Below are 21327 nucleotides of genomic sequence, written 5' to 3'. Positions count from 1 at the left end.
ACAATGATGAAAGAAATTGAAGCAGACAGAAATAAATGGAAAGATATTCCATGCTCATGGATTGGAAGAATTAATATTGTTAAAATGTCCATATTACCCAAAGCAATCTATAGATTCAATGCAATCTCTATTAAAATTCCAATAGCATTTTTCACAGAAATAGAACAAACAATCTTAAAAAACCAATCTGATTAAAAAATGGACAGAGGATCTGAGTGGACATTTTTCCAAAGGAGACATACAGATGGTCAACAGGTACATAAAAAGGTGTTCAACATCACTAATCTCAGGGAAATGCAAATCAAAACCACAATGAGATATCATCTCACACCTGTTAGAATGGCTACTATCAGAAAGACAAGAGATAAGTGTTGGTGAGGACTTGGAAGAAAAGGTACCCTGTGTGCAGTGTTGGTAATGTAAATTGGTACAGCCACTATGAAAAACTGTATGGAAGTTCCTCAAAAAATTAAAAATAGAACTACCAGAGGATCCAGCAATTCTCCTTCTGGGTATTCATTTAGAGGAGACGAAATCACTATCTCAAAAAGATATCTACACACTCCCCCATTCATTGCAGCATTACTTACAATAGCCAAGACAACCGAAGTGTCTACAGACAGATGAATGGATAAAAAAGATACGGTAAATATGTACAATGGAATATTATTTAGCCGTAAAAAAGAAAATTCTGCTATTTGCAACAACATAGATGGACCCTGAGGGCATTGTGCTAAGTGAAATAAGTCAAATAGAGAAACACAAGTACTATGTGATCTCATTTATATGTGGAATCTAAAAAAACTGAACTCATAAGGACAGAGAGTAGAGTGGTGGTTGCCGGGGCAGGGGGAGGGTGAGTGCGGGGGAAATGAGTCAAGGTTAACAAAGGGTACTAACTTCCAGTTACAAGATAAATAAGTTCTGGGGACGTGATGCACAGCATGACTGTAGTGAACAATACTGTACTGTATACTTGAAAGTTGCTGAAAGAGTAAATCTTAAAAGTTTTCGTCACACAAAAAAATTGGTGACTGTGTGAGGTGATGGATGTGTTAACTAAAGTTATTGTGGTAATTATTTCACAATATATGCATATATCAAATTATACACCTTAAACTTATAAAATATTATACATCAATTATATCTCAATAAAGCTGGGGGGGATTTTAAAAAGAAATAGAAAGGAACTTTCTAAACTTGATTGCTAGAGACTGAATGTTTGTGTTTTCCTCAAATTCATTTGTTGAATCTTAACCTCCAATGTGATGGTATTTGAAGGTGGGGCCTTTGGAAAGTGACTATGTCATGAACGTGGAGCCCTCATGAACAGGATTAATGCCCTTATAAAAGAGACCCCAGAGAGCTCCTTTAACTCTTGCAACCATGTGAAGCCGCCATCTACGAGCCAGGAAGGGGCCTCACCAGAGGGCCTAATCTACCATTGCCTTGATTTTGGATTTCCTAGCCTTCAAAACTGTGAAAAATAAATTTATGTTGTTTATAAGCCACCAGTCTATGGTAGTTTGTCACAGCAGCTCAAACAGATTAAGACATTGATACAGAGCATCTATGAAAAACTCACAGCTAACATCATAATTTCCAACATTGTACTAGAGGTTCTAGCCAGGGAAATTAGGCCAGAAAAATAAATAAAGGGAATCCAGATTGGAAAAGAACAAGTAAAACAATCTCTATAAACAGATGGCATGATCTCGTAAACAGAAAATCTTAAGGAATCCACTAAAAACCTATTAGAACTAATAAATGAGTTCAACAAGTTGTCAGGATACAAAATCAATTGTATTTCTATACACATGCAATGAAGCACCCGAAAATAAAATTAAGAAAACAATTGCAGTCATAATGGTGTTGAAAAGAATATAATACAAAGGAAAATATTTAACAAAAGAAGTGCAAAACTTATTCTCAGAACACTACAAAACATTGTTGAAAGAAACTAAAGAAAATCTAAATAATTGGGGGAATCCCACGTTCATGGATTGAAAGATTTAACATTGTTAAGATGCCAATCTTCCCCAAACAGATCCATAGATGCAACACAATCCCTATCAAAATCCAAGCTTATGTCCTTGTAGAAATTAATAAGCTGTTTCTAAAATTAATATGGAATTGCAAGTGATCCAGAATAGCCAAAACAATCATGAAAAAGAATAAAGTAGGAGGACTCATACTTAATTTTGAAATTTACTGCAAAGCAACAGTAATCAAGACAGTGTGGTACTAGCACAAGGACAGACATATAGACCAATGGAATAGAATTGAGAGTCCAGAATTACACCCATACATCTATGGTCAGCTGATTTTTGACAAGGGTGCCAAGACCACTAAATGTGGAAAATATGGTCTTTTCAACAAATGCTGCTGGAATAATGGGATATCCACATGCAAAAGAATGAAGTTGGACCCTTACCTCACACCATATAAAAAAATTAACTCAAAATGGATCAAACACCGTAATCTGAGAGCAAAAACTATAAAAGTCTTAGAGGACTATATAGAGGAAACTTCATGACTTTGAATTTGGAAAAAGATTCATAGACATGACACCAAAAGCAAAAACAAAAAAAAGAAAAAAATAGGTAATCTGGACTTCATCAAAATTAAAAATTTTTGCATCTCAAAGGAAACCACCAAGAAAATGAAAAGGCAATCCACAGAATCAGAGAAAACATTTACAATTCATATATCTGAAAAGGTACTTGAATCTAGAATATATAAAGAACTCTTACAACCCAATAATAGAAAGACAAATAATGCAATCAAAACATGGACAGGGGTTGCCCCGTGGCCGAGTGGTTAAGTTCGCATGCTCTGCTTCAGCGGCCCAGGGTTTCCATGGTTCAGATCCTGGGTGCCGACATGGCGTCACTCATCAGGCCATGTTGAGGCAGCATCCCAAATGCCACAACTAGAGGGACCCACAACTAAGATATACAACTATGTACTGGGGGGATTTGGGGAGAAAAAGGAAAAGAAAAAAGAAGAAGATTGGCAACAGTTGTTAGCTCAGGTGCCAATCTTTACAAAAATAAAAAAATAAAAATAAAACATGGACAAGGGTCTGTATAGACATTTCTCCAAAAGATTAAATACAAATGCCTAATAAGGCTTAAAAAGATGCTCAACATCATTAGTGATCAGGAAAACACAAATAAATCAAAACCACAATGAGATACTATTTCACACCCACAAGTATAGCTAGAATTAAAAAGTCAGATAACAAGGATTGGCAAAAATGTGGAGAAATCAGAACCCTCATACACTGCTGGTGGGTATATAAAATGATGCAGCCTCTTTGAAAACAGTGTGACAGTCCTCAAGAAATTAAATACAGAGCTACCACATGATCAGCAATTCTAATTCTGGGTATATACCTAAGAGAAATGAAAATTTATGTCCACACAGAAATGTGTAAGCAAATGTTTATATCAGCATTATTCACAATAGCCAAAAAGTGGAAACAACCCAAACGTCCATCAACAGATAAAATGATAAACAAAATGTGATATATACATACAATGGAATATTATCTGCCATAAAAATGAAGCAAGTACTGATACGTGCTGAAACATAGATGAACCTTTTAAACATTATGCTAAGTGAAAGGTCAGTCACAAAAGATCAGATACTATATGATTCTATTCATATGAAAGTCCAGAATAGAGAAATCTATAGAGAAAAGAGTAGACTTAAGACTGGGGTGGGGACAGGGGGGATAAAAGAGTGACAGCTAAAAGGTACAAGGTTTCTTTTGATGAAAATATTCTAAAACTGACTGTGGTGATGGTTGCCCACATCTGTGAATATAATAAAAATGATCGAATTGTACACTTTAAGTAGGTGAAATATATTGCGCTTGAATTATATCTCAATAAATTGATGCTCAATGCTTTATTTTTCTTGATTTTTAAAACTATATGCATGTGTTATTTTGATTTTAAATATTAATTGTATTAAAAATAATAATTACTGTTGAAATTCTTTACGTCAAGCAATCTACTCATTAGTGTTTTTTTCTTACCGTTATCCCCATTTATTCTTATTTTAAATTCTTTGTAGAGTCTTTCTATGCTTTTCGCAATTTCCTCCATGTACTGTCGCTCTGGTGGCATCTCCCCCTCCATACTTTTATGGCGACCAAATATCCCAAGCCCAATATCCATCCAGTTTTCCTGTAAGTGTTTAATAATCTTGAGAGAATCGTATTTTGACACTAGATGATCCCCAGTAAACTTGTCTTTATCTTCATGCAGCATCTAGAGGGTAAAGGGGGGTAAGGAGATCAGCACGTTATTCACTACTGACTTCATCAAAGTCTACCGATCTTTATTCCCCAGGGACTCCCGATCATTTTAGAGTTGTATATCCTATTATTATTTGTTAAGACCATTTCTTCTTGAAATATGTGACATACATTTTTAAAATTAAAGTGAATTTAAGTTAATTTTGATACTCTATAAGATAACCTACGGTTTACCAGGATGAAAATCATTATATTAAATTGTATGTGGGTAAAAAATTAGGGAGAGGCAATTAAGTCCCAGAGAGCTGAGCAAGTTTAATTACTACTTGCTTTGGTAGGGATATAATATATCTGTTTACATCATCCCCACTAGACGGGGAAAGTTCCTAGAATGCATAGGTTGTGTTTTATTAACGTTTTACTTGTCTGTCTAACCCCAAGCCCAAGTCCTATACATATCAATAAACATTTGTGGAAAAAATAAGGTGCAGTTATACATAAAACTTGCCGTTATTTGTGACTCAGATAATGGAACCAATCGCGCACTCTTCAGCAAGAGTAATCAGTACAGGGAAGTGACGCAGCAGAGCAGCTAAGAGTAAGGATTTTGGAGATGGAGAGACCTGGACTCAAATTCCGACTCAGTCACTTACCATTTATTGATAACTTAGGCAAGTTACTTAACATTTCTGAGCTTCAATTTCCGCATCTGTAAGATGAGGATTATAAAACCTGCATCAAGTGGCTGCCACGAGGACTAAGTAAGATAATGTACACACAGCACCTTCAGCCTGACGGAGTAAGTGCTTAATGAATAAGAGTTATTATTATTCCTACTAAATACAGAAGCATGACTTTTTTTTCAGTTTTATCTATGCAGTGTCAGAATTGCCAGATAAACAGTAAAAAGTCACTAAACTAGCCATATTGTATATAGGACAACAAACACCTTCAATCTTGAGAATATTCTGCTCGAGTCATTCTGAAAGCAAAGCAGCGGCTTCCTGGGATCTGGATGAGATTTCATCAGGTCATGAATTTGATACTCACTTTGGAGGTATTTCAATATCTTATATATTTTCCTTTGTATAACGTGATAGCAATTTGATTAATGAAACCTATTTTCAAAGCTCTAACCCTTTAAAAAGATGTTATTAATAAACAAACAAAATGTGGTAAATACATAGAATGGAATATTATTCAGCCTTAAAAAGGAAGGAAATTCTGACACATGCTATACCATGGGTGAAACTTGAGGACGTTATGCTGAAGGAAATAAGTAACAGAAGGACAAATTCTATACCATTCCATTTACATGAGGTGCCTAGAGCAGCCAAATTCACAGAGACAGAAAGCAGAACGGTGGTCGCCAGGGGCCAGGGCAGGGACTGGGAAGTTATTATTTAACGGGGACAGAGTTTCTGTTCAACAAGATGAAAAAGCTCTGGACATGGATAGTGATGACGCCTGCAACGCAATGTGACTGTACTTAATGCCACTGAACTGCACACTTAAAAAGGGTTAAAATGATCAATTTTATCTTGCATATATTATACCATAATTTTTTTAAAAGTTGTTATTAATTTTAAAAGTCCGATTGGTCCTAAGACAAAAGCCGGGTACAGGAGAGGCACAAAGGATCCTTATATCTGATAAGGAGATGAGAGAATCAGAACTACCCTCACTGCCACCCAAGTGTCTTTTCCCAATTGTTTTCTGGCAGCCTAACTTTATTTGACCCAAAATCTAAAATAGAACTGAAAATAAAATATTTAAACATATTTTTAAAGCCCTTGCCGTTTTCCTTGTCTTTCATATGCTTAGCACGGCATTTTTAAAGGATGAGAGGTGACTCAGTTATAGGTGAGGAGCGGCAAGTTGACAAATCAGCATTTTGATTGCCAAGCTGTTTATTAGAAAGTCTCACCTTTTGCCATTGCTTGAAGTCTGGAATGACTGATCCGTGTATACTTCCTTTACGAGGGGATAAAATGTCTGTTGCACTGAAAGAAGGAAAAAGAGCAAGAGCTGGGTCTCAGAACAAGGTATAACCAAAGAAAATCATGAATCCATACACTATGTAACAATTAATATTATGTTTCTCTTTAATGATTCGCAAGAATGCCTTCCAGGTTCAGCCCCTCTCCTCATAGGCATTCATTTTTAAATTTACAAATATAAATATAAATTCAGACTCTTATCAGACCTGACTAACCAAGTTACTGGGTCAGAGGCCATGACAGTATTACAAAAGGTGGTCTCTGGTCTTCAGCTTCCAAAACTAGATCATCATAAGAATAATTCCTGTTGAATACTGTTGCCAAAACAATATATAAATAGAAAGGAAGCCTAATGAATAATTAAGTCTCAATATTTAGGTCAGGAGCCCCAATTTCTGGTAAGAGAGAGTTTCCTTTGTTATGTCTGAAGTTCAGAAGGAGAAAGCTCTTGATAAAGAAGGGCCTGTAGAGAAAGGGAGAAGAGAACCTCTACCACCTGTGCTCCCTCCCAGCTAAGAGGCAACAAACAGTAGAAACGGGCGACGGCAGCAGCAACCAGCTCGGATGTGTACCAGCTTCAGCCTTCAGAACTTCCAAATCTACTAATTGGGAAAATTCTTAGAAGATATGAAAAACTGAAAGCATTGTTCTCAATCTGAAACGGAAATGATACCTAAATGTGTTTCTGCACCAGACAGAGCATCTTAAAGTTTTTAAAAACCTTAGAAATTATTGTGTCCAGCCTGCATTCAAAGTACAGATTCCCACTAAGCTTGCCTTTCACTCAGTCACCTGGCCTCGACTTAACTATTTTATAGGCAGCCTCTTCCATTGTCAGATTTGTCTAATTGTTACAAAGTATGATATCCAATCCAAATCAGTCTCCTTATAACTGCCACCCAGCGATTCCACTTCTCTGCATGTGTACCATGCTACAGAATTTGCAAATGGATCCAGATATTCAAGTTTGCCAACAGTAATGACATAAGTTGACGATTTTACAAAGAGACGAAAGAAAAGAAAAACAGCTGGAGTTAAATGGAGGCAGCAGCAGCTGGGTATAGGGAGCAGGACGGACTAAGAGATAATTAGCACTAGAAACCACAAGACCATTCAAGGTCTTAGTAGGATTGGTCTTGTGGTGCCCTTGTAAGGGCTGCTGGTTATCTCACCAAAATCAATGTTAATGAAGAAGAATCAGACCGAGTTATCAGGCATGACACAGTATAATCAGAAAAACAAGATTCCCAGAGACCCACTTATTTCTGAAGAATTGCTGCCATTTGACAAGGCCATCCTTAACAAATTGCAGTGTCTCCCTTGTAGAGTCTTCATTTTGTTCCAATTCCTGTTTAAATTTATTCACTGAGTTTCTCCATTTCTGTGTCAACTTATGCAACAGTGCAAGGTCTGCAGTGTCCTAGATAAAAGAGATGGAATCAAACCATTTATTCATTTAATCATGTAACAAATACTTATTAGCATATACCAGACCGTTCTTAATATTGTAATACTAGAGACATCCACAGAAAATGGATCAAAAAATCGAAAAGATTTATTCCTCTTTCAAAATATCATCAGTGACCCTACTACATGGTCCCTCTGGTGGTGGATTTTTCCATGGTACATAAAGTACTAGGAACAAGATTTTTCCTTTGCAGCTTGAGCCTAACTTCCCCATAGGACTTTCATGTGAGGGAATGCAGTACACTGGAAAAAAACAGGAGTTTCAAAGCCAGAAAGAACCAAATGTGAATCGTAGCCATTTACAGGCTGTGAAACCTTGGGGGATGTTATTTAACCTGAGATTAATTTTTCTTATCCATGAAATAAATACCCTAATATATATCCCACAGGATTGTTATAAAAATTAAATGGAAAGATTAGTGTAAATGGTTTGACTCTAGAAACACACTAAATGCCACTTCCCTCCTTTTCAATCTAGTGTGCTCACTGAATTTTCCCATAAAATTGCATAGAATGCACCAATAATGCAACTATTTCAATGAGCACAGCTACTTACATTTTTTTAGTTTAAGCACTAATAAACAGAAGGATAACTATAAATAACATTCGCAGTATTATTAACTTAGATAAATTGCTTAAACTGGTTTAATTAGGATAGAAGACAAACACAAAAAAGTAAGGCTTTGTGTGTGTGTGTGTGTGTGTGTGTGTGTGTGTATTTGTGTGTGTGTGAGGAAGATTGGTCCTGGGCTAACATCTGTTGCCAATCTTCCTCTTTTTGCTTGAGAAAGATTGTTGCTGCGCTAACATCTGTGCCAGTCTTCCTCTATTGTGAATATAGGATGCTGCCACAGCATGGCCTGATGAATGGTGTGTAGGTCCTCACCCAGGATCCGAACCTGCAAACCCTGGGCCACCAAAGTGTAGCGCGCAAACTTGACCACTACGCCACTGCACTGGTCCCAAGAAGTGAGAGCCTTTATTCACATTTCCCTAGATTTTTCATTCTGCCCACAATAAAGCACAAATGTAAAACTATATTTAAAATTTAATCTATAAATTTAGCAAAGGCTTCCTATAGTCTTAACCCTCAAAAACTGGAGTCTCTTTTCCCATAACTTAAATGAACTGAGCTTTACCTTGGTTGACAGCAGTATGATGAAATGCTTAGCATATTTATTCCAGCCTTTTTCATTGAGGTAAAGTCTTTTAGCCAATATGACTCTATTTCTTTCAATTACCTATTTTAAAAAATTACTAAAATTAGGAACCTAAAACATTATCAAACCACTGTAATTTATTAAACCCAAACCAATTTCACATATCAATTTTTCATTCAATCATTAACTCAATCACAATTTCTTATTTAAATCATGAACTAACCTGAATTGTAAATTCGTGTTTCTAAAACTACTGAATTAGAACCACAGTGAAGTGTAGTACACAGCAGAGGGTCTCAAACAATTCGATCTCAAACCCCTTTACACTTTTAAAAATTATTGTGGACTCCAAAGAGCTTTTGTTTATATGCATTGTATCTATTGATATTTACTGTATTGGAAATTAAAACCGAAATTATTTAAAATATGTTTTTGTTAGTTCACTTAAACATAACATTAATAAACCCAGGATATGTTAACATAAATAGTATTATTATGAAAAAATAACTATATTTTCCAAAACAAAAAATAATTAGTAAAAAGAGCACCATTGTTTGACATTTTTTACAAATCTTTTTAATGTTTGCCTTAATAGAATAGAGCTGGAGTCTCATATTTGCTTCTGCCTTCAATCTGTTGCAATATCCCATTATCATGTAACTTCAAGAAAAATCCACTGTGCACTCATGTGAGAATGAGAGTGAAAAGGGCAAACAACATCTTAGTATTACGATGCAACTAGTTTCGATCTCATGCAAGGATCTCATGGACACCCAGGGGGTCTTTGGACCATACTTTGAGAACCACTGATGTATTGAATCAACTACATAGTCATTCAATGAATGTGTTCTAGACACTGTACATATAGCCGTGAACAAAAGAAACAAAGTCCTTATTTTCAGGGAGTTGACATTCTAGCTGTCATTTCTTGTGGGAAGGGACATTAGGGATGGCCTAACACAGAGCCCCATCGATTCAAGCTTTGCTTGTTCAGAAACCTCTACCAGGCATCAGTTCTCTCCTGTTTACTTCTCGAGCGAGGGAACTCACTTGTCTTCTTTTTTTCTTCTACTGAGCATACCTAACTCCCAGATTTGCTTCTTACATATTTACTGTCGTGATTGTTGCCTCTGGACAAGCCAATGTCCCTTTTAAAATCTGCACCAGGATGGAATATTGGATCCTAGATGAGGTCTGACCATTCCAGAGGAAAATGGTACAAAAATTTGAATCTGTTGAGGGTCATAATTTGCTGATAATACTATAAGTCCCAGGTGTGAGAATAGGCAACCAACTAGCAAACATTTCAGAAAAATAGAATACTGTGGGATTTTGCTAGTTCTCTAAAGCATTACTATGATGGTCCACAGGCTGCCATATTTCAATTCATTTGTCATCTTGGATACCAACCTAATAGAACCAAAGAGAGATATCTAGTGATCCTAATACAGTTAGATTAGTTGAAAAAATAAGAACCACTTTTCTGAGTTTATTATTAGTATAATTCAAAGTAAAAAATTTTAACGTGTTCACAAACAACAGAGAAATAACTCTTGTTCATACTTCACAGGTTCTGTTGAAAAAAATAGCCTTTAATTGGGCAATAGCCAGGTCCCCAACAGAAAAGAATCAAAGGAAAAATATATAACTTTTCCTTTTCAAGGCCCATAATGGCTACATTATTCATCAATTAAACATACATCTTCATTTTTAAAATTTTTGTCTAGATTATTGAAAATAGCCAAGATATGGTAGCAACCGAAGTGTCCGTCAATAGATAAATGGAGGGGCGGCACCGTGCTGCAGCAGTTAAGTTCGCACATTCCGCTTCAGTGGCCCGGGGGTCGCCGGTTGGGATCCCAGGTGCGGACATGGCACCGCTTGGCACGCCATGCTGTGGTAGGTGTCCCACATACAAAGTAGAGGAAGATGGGCACGGATGTTAGCTCAGGGCCAGGCTTCCTCAGCAAAAAGAGGAGGATTGGCAGCAGTTAGCTCAGGGCTAATCTTCCTCAAAAAAAAATATAGATAAATGGATAAAGAAGATGTGGTACACATATACAATGAAATATTACTCAGCCATAAAAAAGAATAAAATCTTGCCATTTGCAACAATATGGATAGACCTAGAGGGTATTATGCTAAGTGAAATAAATCAGACAGAGAATGACACTGTATGATTTCACTTACATGTGGAATCTAAAAACCAAAACAAACAAATACAATAAAACAGAAACAGACTCATAGATGCAGAGAACAAACCAGTGGCTGCCAGAGGGGCTGGGGGTAAGCGGATGGGCAAAAAAGGAGAAGGGAATCAAGAAGTAAAGATTTCCAGTTATAAAATAAATAAATCACAGAGACATAATGTACAGCATCGGGAATATAGTTAATAATACGGTAATAACATTGTATGGTAACAGATGGTAACCAGACTTATATCTGGTTATATATATCTGGCATATAACATATATATATTATATCTGGCAGTGATATCTTCATAACATATAAAAATATCAAATCACTATGTTGTACACCTGAAACTAATATAATATTGTATGTCAATTATACTTCAATAAAAAGAAAGAAAGAAAATTGTAAAACGAAACTTGAGCCAAAAAAGAAGTCTGAGATATGATTCCAGATTAACCAACCTTTAGGGCCAAATCATATGTGGCTGAGCTCCAGATATCTCTTTCTGCCATTAGCTGTTTAATATCGCTCTCCATCCTTCCTCTTTGTAATGTATATAAGTCATGGTATTCTTCTACAATTCTAGAAGAAAAATTAAGAAACAGCTATATAGAGACATATTGTTTTTTAAGAAGTTTTGTTCTAAAACAGGCAATTTTTTCCTTTAAAACTCACCATAAAGTAATTACGATAAAATTGCTGGATAGATCAGCAACACTAATATACAGCAAAGTGGAAGTAAAAATATTCGCATTTCATTTTTAAATCTCACAAAAGTCTTAAAGTAAAAAGTTCAATATATTGTTCCCTGCTCTAAACACTTTTCATCATACTCTTTATTCACTAGAATTTTTACAAAATGGTATTCCAATGGTATAACAATACTATATCTAGTGAAAAATTCAGAATGCAAGTGGCAGTAATATAGTAGTTTTATTGTTAAGCTTTTTTCCCATAGAATTAGGATTCTCTATTAAAGGCACAAAGCCCAATAATTGTGAGCCACTATATTTTTAAATTATATATAATAAGATTTAAAGAAATTCTCTACCAACCAACCAAAAGCTTGAGTATAATTAAGTACCTTTTTATTATCTAGTTTTTCTTCATGTTTACCAGAACATGCCTTTTCCTTCTAACTTACGCTGAAGCTTCTCTTAGAATTAAAAGTCCTTCTAAGATTAAACACATACACGGAATTTCTAAAGTGACTGGCAGAATCTCACAAACCTTTTGGAACACTTTCTCCTACAGAATATTAACTTTGCTTTAAGAATTAAAGGCCAGTGATGTAAAATTCTCCTAATTTTGGTGAGAGCCAGGAACTACCAGCACTGGCTTCTGAAGCCTCCTTCTGTTTGGAGGCTCCCACTTGTTCAAAGCAACTGAGACAAAATTAATCACCCTACGTGTTACATGTCACACAGGTAAATACACATATAAAAATTCAACAAGCTATACCCTTAAGATATGTGCATTTTACCATCTGAAAATTAGACCTCGATTTTAAAAAGGGAATTAATGACCCTGCTTTGTAATAGCAAAAGAAAAAAATTCAGAAACAACCTCAATGTGCAACAACCAGGGATTGGCCAAATAAAATACATGATGAAGCTCTATGATGAAAACACGCTCAAGTGAATTCAAGATCATGTTCTCAATACTTTGGTACATGGGAAAATTTTTTGTGTTATAACATAAAACGAGAAAACCCAAATGATAAAATTATATCTTCAGTTTGATCTCATTTTCATAAAAAATACATAGAAAAAAGAAAAATATACCAAAATATTAATAGTAGTTAACTCTAAGAGACAGAATAATGGATGCTCCTTATTTCCTTATTTACGTTTCTGTATTTTCTAAATTTTCAATAAAATAATCAGTATTATTTAATAATAATAATCAGAATAAAGTATTACTAAAAATTTCTCATCACACACAAAAATGAACCATCCCCTTTCAGAACCATCAATTTTTAAAGAAAATAAGATTTCTTTCTCTCCTTCCTTCCCCTTCTCTCTGGATTTAGAAGATATTTTGTTCTTATAGTGGACATTAGCACAAAAGAAGTCCTAGTTTATTTTTTTAATTCATTGAACAAATATCTGTTTAGTGCCTACCATATGCCAGGTAGTGTTCAAAACTAAATAAACCAAAAAAACTTTTCCTTATAAAGTTTATTCAGAAGAGATAATAAACAAATAAAAAAGTTAAACAATATATTAAGTAGTGATAGTGCTATGGATAAAAATAAGTCTAGGGAAAGGGATCAAGAGTATGAAGTATATTGCCATTTTAAACAGGGGGATCAGGAAGGACCTTGCTCAGAAGATTTGAGCCAAGGTCTGAAGGAAGGAGGGAAGAAGCTCCACAGCTCTCTGGGGGAGAGGATTCCAGGCCCTGAAGTGGGAGCCTGGCTGGTGCGTTCAAGGAAGGCACAAAGGTGAGCATGTCTACAATAAAGTAGGAGAACTCAGAGAAATTCTGGTAGGATTAGTCTTATAAACCATTTTTTTAAAGCATGGCCTTTTACCATAAGAGAGAGAGGTATTGAAGAATTTTGAGCAGAGAAATGATATTATTTGAGTCAAGTTTTAATAGATCACATTGGCTGGTGTGGGGAGAATAGACAGACTATAGTAGTGTAAAGGCAGAAGTAAAAAGGCCATTCTGAGGTTATTGTAATACCCAGGCAAGAGATGAAGATGGCAGTAGTGAAAGTCGTGAAGATTCTGCATATGTAATGAAACAAGAGTTGATAGAATTTGCTAATGGAGAGATGTGAGATGTGAGAGAAAGAAAGGGATCACGGACGATGCCAAGATTTTGGCTGGAGAAACTGGAAAGATGGAGTTGCCATTAATTGAAATGGGAAAAGAGTGTTGAAGGAGTAGGTTTAGGAGTAAAAACAGGAATTCAGTTTGGGAACCTTAGGCATCTAAGCAGAAATGTTAAGCCTGTTGAATATACAAGTCTGGAATTCAAGGAGAAGATTGAACCTGGAGATATAAATTTGTGTGTTGAGTATAGAGATGATGGTATTTAAAGCCTAGAAACTGAATGGATTCACTTAGGAAGTGAATATAGATAGAGGAAAGATCCAAAGAGTGAGCACTCCAATATTCAGAAATTGGTGAGATGAAAAGGAACCTGCAAGGGATACAAGTAAGAAGGAGCCAAAAGTAAAGTAGAAGGAAAACTAGGAGTATAATATGCTGAAAGTAAGGGTAACTGGTCAATTATGACAAATGCAGCTGGTAAATCAAGTTAAATGAGAATTGATAAGTGACCTTTGGATGTAGCAACATGAAAGTCACTGGTGCATGCAATGACAGGTGCCTTTTGGTGGAGTGGTCGAGGTGAAAGCCTGACTGGAGTGGGTTCAAGCGATAATGGGAGGACAGGAAATGGAGATAATGAGTACGAAGAAGTAAAACTTTTGAAGAAGTTTACTGTAAGGGGAGCAGAGAAATGGGGCCATAGCTAGCAGGGGATATGTGGTCCTAACAGACTTGGGAGCCTTTTTAGGGGTTTTTTTGGGTTGTTGTTTTTAAGATGGGAGTACTTATAGTATATTTGCATACTGATAGGACTAATCAGGTGGAGAGGGAAACATCAATGATACAGGAGAAAGGCGGAATATTTGCTGAAAATATCTTGACTAGGTAAGAGGAGATGTAACAGCATACACACGGAGAGACTGGCCTGAAAAAGGAGACAGTTCATCTCCAGTAAGAGAAGGAAGAGAGAAGGTGTGCGCACAGATGCAGGTGGGTGGGGAGACGCAGGGGTGAGAGACTGAGTTCTCTCCTGTTTGCTTCTACCTTTAAAAAGCAAGCTCACCAGCTCTGAAAGAAGGTGAAGAGCTATGTTAGAGGCATGAGGATAGAAGACAAAGTACAGAACAGCTATCTACTAAGACAAGAAGGTGAATCAACTACGGAAAACAGGAGTACTTCAGTGGGCAGAAAACGATCAAGCTACCTCTCTCATTCCAGTAAGGAATAAAATAGAATAAAAGTAAATATATTTTGAATTCAGATCTTATATACATTGCGTTTTTCTCGACATTTAAAAAATATAGTTATTCTTCAACAAATTAAAAAAAAAAAAAGCAGAGGACTATGCTGGATTCAAAGCGAAATAAAACAAGATGCAATATGTGGTCCTAGATTGGACACTAGTCTGGACAACCCAATGTGAAGTACATATTAGGAATAACTGAGAAAATCTGAATATGACCCAGGCAATTTATGAAGTGAAAATTTACTGAAATAGGTAGAGATTGTTGACTAAAAAAAAAAAACCAGGCTGTGTAATTATATATACAATACAATTTCGGTTTAAAAAATGCATGTGTGCACATGTACAAAGAAAAAAGGTCCACAAGAATACACATACACCGAGGTATTCACAGCAGTAATCTATGGGTGGTGAGATGGTGATATTATTTATTCGCTTTTGCTTGTTTGTATTTTCTAATTTTCTTATAAGGCACATGTACTGCTTCTATGATAATATAATAATATTATTTCTAATTAATTAAATAAAAAAATTTAAATGCACTCAGATATATCTTTTGATATGTACCCAAGAGCTTCTAGTAATCAGAAGTCTAACAGAAAATGAAATAGAACAGAAGTCAGTAAAGCACGGCTTGCGGGTCAGATCCAGCCCACACTTGTTTTTTGTATAGTCCACCAGCTGAGAATTTTACATTTTTAATTTTTCACATCTATAATTTTACTTTTTATATTTTTTAATGGTTAAAAAAAAAGAAGAATTTTTTTATTGTCAATAATTTAGATTTTTTGGTAGGAGAAAATCCAAGGGGAAAAGTATCTTTGTTCAAATTCAGGGGGGCCATTCTAGTACCAGACACATTAGTATACCACTGAAAAACAGAAGGATTGCTTACTGTTTTCTCTGACTCCTTTAAGAACTGCTCTTGGAATTTTCTTTTGGCTTTAAAGTGGGGTCACTTGGATCTAGGCATTCTTTGAAGCAAAAACACTGAGAAACCAATGTTCTGTGCTAAGGGCAGAAATATTACAGAAGAGCAAAAGGCTTGAATGTTTCTTTTTTTAAATTTTGAAGGCACAGATAGTTTACATCAATTCAGATTTTATATTACGTGAACTTAAATTCATAAAGCCACCTTGTTACACTTGTAACTAATCAAGTCTAGTGACTGGTTAGATTTTATACTTCTTTCAAAAACGTAATGCCCTCACATATTTCCTATCCAGATGCATACTAGCGGAGAACATGGGGAAAAATTCTCCAGATACAAGGACAATCCAAATGTTTACCAACCTCTGGAACAGAGTGCACTCTATAAACTCAGTTCTAGAGTATGAAATTAATATGAAAGTCCAACTAGTTAAGGACTACTCAAAGTGTCATTTGATTATAACCAGCTTTTGACACATGAAAATGTTATAAATTCACATTTCAGTGTCAACAAATAAAGTTTTAATGGAACACAGCCTGTTGTCCTTGGCTGTGTCCAATGGCACACATTACAAAGGCAGAGCTGACTGAGTAGTTGCATCAGAAACCATATGTCACCATCTGGCCCTTTAAAGAAAAAGTTTGCAGGCCTGACCAGTGGCACAGTGGTTAAGTTTGCGCACTGGCTTTGGTGGCCTGGGCTTTGAGGGTTTGGATCCTGGCATAGATCTAAGCGCCACGTATCAAGCCCTGCTGTGGCAGGTGTCCCACACATAAAATAGAGGAAGACGGGTACAGATGTGAGCTCAGGGCCAATCTTCCTCAGCAAAAAGAGGAGGATTGGAAATGGATGCTAGCTCAGGGCTAATCTTCCTCATCAAAAAAGAAAAAAGAAAAAAGTTTGCTACCCTTGAAATAGAATAAAAACATTAAGACTGCAGTAGATTCACTAAAATCTAAAAAAGAACTAGACTCATGTTACTAAATAGGAAAGTGCCAACAAAAACTAAATATCTTTTCACACCCACCATACGGATAAAAGATACAGGCTAAAGGGCACTCTCATGTACAGACGAGAGGATATACAATACAGCTGCTTTGTGGAGCATTTGGCAATATCTAGCAAGGCAAGGCCGTGCGTATCCTATGAGCCTGTAATTCCACTTCTAGGTATACCCGCTGGAAAACTCCCATACAGCAAAACATTTACAAGACGTGTATTACAACAGTGCCGGAGGAGTTCACATACGTAATGAGCTTTACGTACCTTAACTGCATTCATTAATATGTAACGAAAATTACATAGATTAACTCCTCCGGGCACTGTTGCAATAAAAAAAAACTTCAAATGTTGCTATAAAATTTTGTTTCTTAACACAAGATGTGAAGCATGTATGACGTAATGCTAACGTTTGGTAACTCACTTGGCATTCTTTTCAGCATCTAAAAGAGCTTGCGCCAGATCCTTGTGGGCCTTCTCTGCCTCCTTTGTTAATTTCATATCGTGTGCCTGGACCAGACACAGCTCCCTGAAATAGAGCAAACAGATTTTATACTCATAGTTGAAGACCTCCAAAAAGTTTCTACCCAGGAAATCAGATTTTATACTCAGGAATCTTCTCAGTTATCATGTGTACATCTCTTCCTAGTTTCTCTACCTCATAAAACAAATGAAGATATCTAGTGTACATTTGGATGGAATCTTGCCAGGTCTGGCAATGGAATCAGTCTGGCTAGAAAAGGTAGAAAGAAGATGAGCGGGATCCTCTAGAATGGAGTAAAGGCGGATGTTGACAGGCAAGGCCTCCAGGCTGCTCCGTTGGACCCTCTGTCATGCCTATCCTATCCTCGTCGTTCTTGTCACTAAATATCTTGCCACAAGGTTAGATGATCTCTAACCTTGATTGCTATACAATGCTTATTCTCTTAGGGATTTGAACCTTAACACCCTAATCATGGCATTGTTCTATAAACCTGATTAAGATAAACATCTCTGGAGTCGGCCCGGTGGTGCAGCGGTTAAGTTCGCACGTTCCGCTTCTCAGCGGTCCGGGGTTTGCTGGTTCGGATCCCAGGTGCGGACATGGCACCACTTGGCACGCCATGCTGTGGTAGGCGTCCCACATATAAAGTAGAGGAAGATGGGCACGGATGTGAGCTCAGGACCAGTCTTCCTCAGCAAAAAGAGGAGGAGTGGCAGTAGTTAGCTCAGGGCTAGTCTTCCTCAAAAAAAAAAAAGATAAACATCTCTACCTTGGAAGGAAGAAAAGGAGTCTTTTCCCTGTACATACACAGAGCCCTGGTTCTGTGTTAACCTGTGCAATCCATGTCTCTACATCTATATCGACATCTGCATCCAGTCCTTTTTGTTCTCTTGCTAAACGTGAAAAGAGAACAAAAGAGTCCTCACCATTAGCCATGCTACTTTCCCTGAATATTTTTTACTCTCTTTAGAGACACGGCTTTGCCTTTTGTTTTGTGTTAAAGGTAATCACAGTTTTTACCTGGTCAGTTCCTCAATAACATTCTTAAAATTGTACAATTCTTCTAAAATGCGCTGGTCCATCATTCGCTGAGTTACCAAGTCTTTGTAGAAGTCAATCATCTGCCGGGCAATTTGGTCAAGCATTTGTACATACCGCTCTCTGCATGAGGAAGAAGGAAAACAAGACACCATGCAGAAGAAAAGGAGCCAGAAAATACGTGAGAGAGAAAGTAATGCTAGGAAAGAAACAGTGAACAGACATTCACAAAAGATATGTGGGAAGAACAAGATAGAAAAAGAAAGGGATCTATTCCTGCCATGCTCATACAAGTGAACGAATTGTGGAGAATTTTAGCCAGAGTCATAATTATTTGGGATATAATGTCTGAGATATAAAACCAAATAAGGACTTCTTTTATTTCTTCTTCTAAATTATAAACTCTATAATGATAGGAACCATGTCACAGAGTGCCTTGAGTATAGTGAGATTTTTATAAATAGTTGAATTCATGAATAAAATCACTTTTCTCAGGGCTGGCCCCATGGCCAAGTGGTTAAGTTCACGCACTCCACTTCCGCGGCCCAGGGTTTTGCTGGTTCGGATCTTGGGCGCGGCCATGGCACTACTCATCAGGCCATGCTGAGGCGGCATCCCACATAGCACAACTAGAAGGACCCACAACTAAAATGTACAACTATGTTCTGGGGGGCTTTGGGGAGAAGAAAAAATAAATAAAAGAAGATTGGCAACAAATGTTAGCTCAGGTGCCAACCTTCAAAAAAAAAAGAAAAATTACTTTTCTCGAATTGACCGAAATGTAAAAAGATACCAACTGTTTAAAAATAAACAAAGACCTGAAATACAAGGAAGTCATTTCTTTTGCTTCTGAATAAATCCAAACAAAATATTTGGAAATGATCACAGATGATAAATTACAAAGACCATGACTGAGTGGTCTTCATTTATATTAAAAGTCATCTAGGTATTACACCCTAAGCCTGAGACCCCAGAATTATAACGTCTTTGAGTTGGAATGATCCTTTAGTTTAATCTCTCATCCACTGAGAGAAAGGATTATCCAGCCCTTGCTTAAACACTTAAAGTGGCAGGGAGTTTATTACTCAATATGCAGCTCATACACAGGGAAGTATCAACTTTACAAACATCTTCTTTAGGACTTCCCCTATTGGCGATATAGGGACGGTAGCTCCTACCACAACAAAATGCTGGCCACTATATTACTTTGGACCTACTGAGTCCACCATTCCACAAACACATCATGAATGTTTGTGGCAATCATCCTGAAACCTCATTGCTTATTCTCACCTGCTTTGTATTCTTAACTCCAACTTTACCCTATTTTAAATCCTTGGCTTTGAAGCTCTACTCTGATCCTATCTCTGGCACTTTGGAGTTAGTATTTTTGTCTCCCTAGTGTCTGACTCAACTTTTTTTGTGTGTGTGAGGAAGATTGGCCCAGAGTTAACATCTGTTGCCAATTTTCCTCTTTCTGCTTGAGGAAGATTCACCCTGAGCTAACATCTATGCCAATCTTCCTCTCTGTTGTATGTGGGACACCACCACAGCATGGCTTGGTGAGCAATGTGTAGGTCCATGCCCGGGATCCAAACCTGTGAACCCCGGGCTGCTGAAGCAGAGTACATGAATTTAACCACTATGCCACTGGGCTGGCCCCAGACTCAACTTTTCTTAAAGAATTTTGGCTTTGATTTGCCTGCCTGTCTCTTTCTGTTTAGACTTCCTGGGATAGGACCCCACCCTATTTCGGGCCCTAGAAGCTACCTCCTGAAATCAGCTGGAAGAGTCCCACGCATCCCTACCCTTCATAAGAGGAAGGTTTGGATACACTGTCAGTCATCTGGTTCCTTTGCCCCGCTTCCTCATCTATCCCACTTGGCTTTGTTCTTAGCTTGACAATGCAGACTTTAGCCTAGCCTCATTCTGATTTGATATTCTCCAGCTCTTGACAGTATTCCAACAACTTACTCCTTAGTACTCCTTAGTATCTAATCTTGACTAGTCTCTTATCAATGGTTTTGCTTCTAGTTTGTCAACACCATCAGAGAGGGGGACTCGGCTGCCATAAATCAGACAGTGGGAAAATAGGGCAAATTTCTATTATTAATTCCCTTTCAGGAGAGACAGATATTCAGTGAGATCTAATAATTTGCCTATGGCCCCATGGCAAGTAAACTGCAGATATGTAATTTGAACCCACTTTTATAATTCCACTATTCCTTTCAGCTTTTTGGAAAGTGCCATGGTCATAAGAAGAATTACAGTAATAACAGTATTTATCATCATCATCTATAACCATGATATATAGTGAGCACCTACTGCTGTGCTCTCATTTAAACACCACAAGCCTGTGAAGCATCTTAGTGCTTGACACAGAGTGGACTCTCAATAAACATTATTGACGAATGAAAAAATAGACAAATGAAAATTTTCGCAGTAGTTATTATCTTCATTTACATATGAGAAAACTAAGGCTCAGACTTTTACCAAGGTCACACATCTAGATGACGATTTGAAACCAGATTGGTCTGTCTCCAGAATCTACGCTCTTTCCACTATGTCACATAGCACTTCACTCCCAATCATAAAAAGAATATGGTATCAAACATCCAACAGAAATCACCTTAAGGAAGTTCGCCACTATTATATGTTTACTATAGAAAATATAATAGTAATACTCTTAGGCTCCTTACTATCAACAGAATAGAGAAGTGTACTTTGTGATCTTCTTGACAGCAGACACAAACCTAATTCTTACA

The 21327-nt window shown here is 36.9% G+C and overlaps 1 protein-coding gene across 10 annotated transcripts in view; it reads right to left on the bottom strand.

Moving 5' to 3' along the window:
* The window catches only part of AXDND1 (axonemal dynein light chain domain containing 1), an 81041-nt gene that overhangs the window by 35760 nt on the left and 23954 nt on the right, over positions 1–21327 (bottom strand). For 5 of the 10 annotated variants that reach the window (XM_001488358.5, XM_023640633.2, XM_023640632.2 and 2 more), the window contains 7 exons: positions 18548–18688; positions 17468–17572; positions 11549–11669; positions 8874–8975; positions 7527–7687; positions 6195–6270; positions 4046–4280 (listed from right to left, as the gene is read on the bottom strand). In XM_001488358.5, coding sequence (XP_001488408.1) covers positions 4046–4280; positions 6195–6270; positions 7527–7687; positions 8874–8975; positions 11549–11669; positions 17468–17572; positions 18548–18688 — 941 coding nt within the window. The remainder of the gene's footprint in view (positions 1–4045; positions 4281–6194; positions 6271–7526; positions 7688–8873; positions 8976–11548; positions 11670–17467; positions 17573–18547; positions 18689–21327) is intronic. The other 5 variants (XM_023640630.2, XM_070267799.1, XM_070267801.1 and 2 more) reach the window with 2 other exon arrangements.

The sequence above is a fragment of the Equus caballus genome, chromosome 5, assembly GCF_041296265.1.
Source record: "Equus caballus isolate H_3958 breed thoroughbred chromosome 5, TB-T2T, whole genome shotgun sequence".
NCBI classification, from domain to species: domain Eukaryota; kingdom Metazoa; phylum Chordata; class Mammalia; order Perissodactyla; family Equidae; genus Equus; species Equus caballus.
This window is presented reverse-complemented; position numbering and strand designations above follow the sequence as displayed.